This window comes from Volvox carteri, assembly GCF_000143455.1.
Source record: "Volvox carteri f. nagariensis unplaced genomic scaffold VOLCAscaffold_4, whole genome shotgun sequence".
Classification (NCBI taxonomy): domain Eukaryota; kingdom Viridiplantae; phylum Chlorophyta; class Chlorophyceae; order Chlamydomonadales; family Volvocaceae; genus Volvox; species Volvox carteri.
In genome coordinates, this window is record NW_003307547.1 from 2,080,524 (window position 1) to 2,084,709 (window position 4,186).

General features: G+C 57.8%; 1 protein-coding gene across 1 annotated transcript in view; it reads right to left on the reverse strand.

The window, feature by feature from the left end:
• Nucleotides 1-397: 397 nt before the first annotated feature.
• VOLCADRAFT_79395 (uncharacterized protein) overlaps nt 398-4,186 on the reverse strand; it is an 8,125-nt gene continuing 4,336 nt past the window's right edge. The window contains exons 10-15 of the mRNA XM_002946945.1: nt 4,094-4,153; nt 3,410-3,537; nt 2,523-2,787; nt 2,282-2,341; nt 1,770-1,862; nt 398-1,137 (exon numbers count right to left, since the gene is read on the reverse strand). Coding sequence (XP_002946991.1) covers nt 1,006-1,137; nt 1,770-1,862; nt 2,282-2,341; nt 2,523-2,787; nt 3,410-3,537; nt 4,094-4,153 — 738 coding nt within the window. The 3' untranslated portion in view covers nt 398-1,005. The remainder of the gene's footprint in view (nt 1,138-1,769; nt 1,863-2,281; nt 2,342-2,522; nt 2,788-3,409; nt 3,538-4,093; nt 4,154-4,186) is intronic.

Consider the following 4,186-nt stretch of genomic DNA (forward strand, 5'->3'; position numbering starts at 1 on the left):
TGCCATTACCGATGCACGGCAAAAGACCTTGAAGCGAACCTAAACGATGAACAGCACCATAATATCCATACATACATGGCAGGTGGCTGCCAGAGGTTAAGGCCTGGCTTCTGTTCCCGGAACGACCCAGGTTCATACCCACATGCCGACAGGTGTTGAAATGGGAGGACGGCCCCCATCTAGTGAACGGTGTCAGACGAGATAACATCAACTTGCGAGCTGAGCAGGATCTAAGTTGAGTCGCCGTTGATCAGCTTGGTAGTGAGTTGCTGAACTCAACGAATACACTCTGATGGGGTGAATGGATTAGGGTGCCCCTCTCGCAGGGGAGAGCAGGGACTGTCTCGGGAAAGGGGGCCGCTGGTGAAGCTTAAGCACCCTGTAACAACATCAACTTCAAACGCACTGATTACACGAAATGCTCCCACTTTCCCAACCTCAAACGCCGGAAGGTGACGTCTGGATCATTTCGTTGCCACCAAAGGAACCTTTCGTCCGAAACGGTGCCGGTCAAAGTAGCCACACATCCCGCAAGCAAGATCGCCCTCCGCCATCCTAACTAAATGTTTCCCTTTAGCTTCGACCCAGTTGGAAGCTCACAATCACACCACTGCCTTCATCTCTTATCTCTTCTTCGGTGTCCAGTCCATGTTTCCATTTCCAGTATATGACACAGTATACTAACCACGGTGCCACCGTTTGTACCGCCTCAAGCCGTAAAAGGTCCAGGAAAAAGTCCCGCTCTCCCAGTTTCGCCGTACACCTATACGGCGCGCTCCCCACACACACACACATACATTGCAAACACAGTGTATCCCAAACCCTGTACGAGACACAGCCCCTAAGCCCACCCAACATCGATTTTGCTATCTTTCTTATGTAGACCACATGAACAGCATATTATCATTCATAGCGGGAAGGATTGCAATGAGCCCTCCCCGTAGCGCGGAACAGGGAACGGGAGTCCCAATATCCCAGGGCTCCACTCTCCCAAAACAGCGCCCCTTAGTACATGTCAGGTGCTGGCGGGTACCCGGCCGCCGGCTTCTTGTCCTCGGGCGCCTCAACGACGACGCACTCGGAGGTGGTGATGAGCGAGGAGACGGAGGCGGCGTCCACCAGTGCAGTGCGAACAACCTGTTGCGGACGGGGTTACGGACGGGGCGAGAAGGGCGGGAAGGGCGGGAATGGAGAGGGGAGCAGGATGGCCGGGTTACTTTTAACCAGGGCGGCAATCCGCATGACGATAAGGCCTAGATTCTACCTGGGAGTTAAAAATGACTGAAGAAATTGCTCATTAAGATCAGGGTGCTTACAGCTACAACACGAACCCAGCAAAACACATGAGAACGTGCAATAATACCCTCCTCCTCCTCCTGCCGTTATTGCTGCTGCAGTTCCTCCTCCAAACCTTCAGCATTTCGTGGTAAATAACATCCGCAGAGTTCCCATTTTCTTCCCACATCCGGATTCAGGAAAGGAAGAGGGCCTCGAAAGGGCCGTCCAAACCTCCCCCCCATCCTCTCCGCTATCCTCTCCGCCGCCATCCCTTCCCGAATCTACTCGCTCTCCTGATAAGCAAGCAATAAAAAGCCCATTCGCTCTCATACGTCTCCTCAAGTACCTAGCGCGGCGCAGGTAGGTACGGCACGCGCAATCCCAAACCTTTTTTCACCGCCTATGTTCATTATGTAAGGTGCGGAGGGCTAAACCAGCAGCAGAGACACAGACACGCGCCCGCACCCGCGCCGCCCAGCAATCCGCCTCACCTTTAGCGGGTCGATGATGCCCCCCTTCACCATGTCCTGGTATTGCCCAGTGGCGGCGTTGTAGCCCATCGCCGGGTCCTCCAACTCGAGAACCTGCGTACCACAGCCGTACAGTTGACGACAGCGCGTACGACGGTCCGCGTCACGACGGTAAGTATAAAAGTGACAGCGATGTCGCTCTCGGGAATGTGCCCCTCTGCGGTGGCTGCCCCGAAACCCATGGCGGGGTGTTGTTACTGTTCCTGTTGGTGGCAATGGCGGTGGCGGGGCCCTCATGCCCCTCTCCACACACAGGTGCGGGCACGCACAGGAACACAAAGCCCTCTCTCTCCCAAAGACTCCCCCACCCAACGCAACCTACCGGCCCCGGGGGGCCAGCCCGCATGCAAGCTCCCCGTCTGTCCAAGAGCCACACACATACATACATACATACAAACCCTAAGTTAACATACATACACACATACATACATACAAGTACGTGCGCACGCAGTTTTTACCCAGCAGTCACCCACCTTCCCGACCACCACTGCGCCCTCCACTCCCGCGTTGCTGGCAATGGTCTTCATCGGCACCTGCAGCACCACCGGAGTCAACAAAGCGCTTGTGTCTGTCTGTCTGTCTGTCAGTCAGTCAGTCTGTGCGTGTATGTGTGTGCATATGTGTGTCGGTGTGTATGTTAGCAGGAAAAGCACGTACGACCCGCCACCATCAGCACCATCCATAACACCGCCACCCACCCACCCCCCCACCCACCCGTAGAGCATTCTGGATGATCTGCACTCCGATCTTCTGGTCGAAGTTGTCCAACTTGGACTTCACGTCGTCCAGAGCCTTGGAGGCGTGCAGCAGCGCCGCCCCGCCGCCGGGCACGATACCCTCCTCCACGGCCGCCTTGGTCGCGTTGAGCGCATCCACCACGCGGTCCTTCTTCTCGCCCACCTCAACCTCGGAGGCACCCCCGATCTTCAGCACCGCCACACCGCCCGACAGCTTGGCCAGGCGTTCCTGGAGCTTCTCACTGAGAAGCGGACGGGTTTGGGGGGGAAAGACGAACCACAAACGAGTAAGCTGCTGCCAGGGCAAGAGTGTACCAGACGTAGAACTGACCGAAAGGTGTCCGTGACGGGTTTGGGGGGGAGGGGAGGAAGTCAAAACACGAGCGCGTGAAGCTGATGCCAAGGAAAGACTGATGCGCCAGAAGTAAAGCAGGCAGGCAGGGAGGGAGGGGGGAAGGCCCCGCCGTGCGGGAATGAAAGAGAGTGAATGGGCAGCACCAGGGGAGCTGGGGGGGAAGCTGGGGGAACACACACACGCAAGGAACCAGAGCATCAACTGGAAAACACGCCGCGTCACATGCTGCTTTGCCACGGTAGTGAACTTCTTCTTCTTCTTCTTCTTCAAGTGTGGTACGGCAGAAAGTGGACAGCTCTTTCGCCACTTCCTTCCTTGTGCCTCTCCCCCCCTTTTCCCAACCCCTGTGCTTACAACTACAACTACAACCCCTCTAGTGACGGGGGATGACTAGTGCTACCAGTAGTAGATACAAATATAAGCCTGTAATGCTAGTGACAAACTGCCAACTACCAACTACCAACTGCCAACTGCTCCTCCCCAGGCCCCGCTCGCCATGTCGCTCTCACCGGTCGTAGTCGCTGGTGGTGGTGTCCATGGCACTGCGGATCATTTCACAGCGGGAGGCGATGTCGGCCTTGGAACCTGCGCCGTGCAGGATGATGGTGTCGTCCTTGGTGACGGTGATGCGCTTGGCCTGAGGGGGCGCAGAGTGGTGTGTGTGGGGGTGTGGGGTGGGGGGGTCGGGGGACGCAGAGTGGGGTGTGGGTGTGTGTGGGGGGGTGTGGGAGGGCGCAGAGTGGGGTGTGGGGGTGTGGGGAGGGGGGTGGGAGGGCGCAGAGTGGGGTGTGGGGGTGTGGGGTGGGGGGTGGGAGGGCGCAGAGTGGGGTGTGGGGGTGTGTGGGGTGGGGTGGGGGGACGCAGGGAGAGGGTTGGCGGCCCCCGACAGATTGAGGAGAATAAACACTTAAAAAAGCTATGAGAGGAGAGAGAAGAGGTCCACCGGGTACACTGAAGATAGGTGGAGAGTCGCACATGGGCGGGAGAGTTCACTCTTTTCTCCCCCCCCCCCCTTTGCAATTTATCCCTCGTCCTCCCCCACAGTGGGGACGAACGTCACCCGTTCTCCTCCCGCCACCCGCGTCATCATCCCGCCCAATCCAACTCAGCAGTCTCCTCAGGTGCTCCTGTGTTTTCCCCTTCCCCCTTTCCCCCCCTGCCCCCCCCCTTCAGGGCCACCCCCAGATTCCCACCTGCCCCAGCGACCGGACGTCCACATTCTCCACCTTGTGACCCAACTCCTCACTGATGACCTTACGAAGGGAGGGAGGGACTGGGGGGAGACT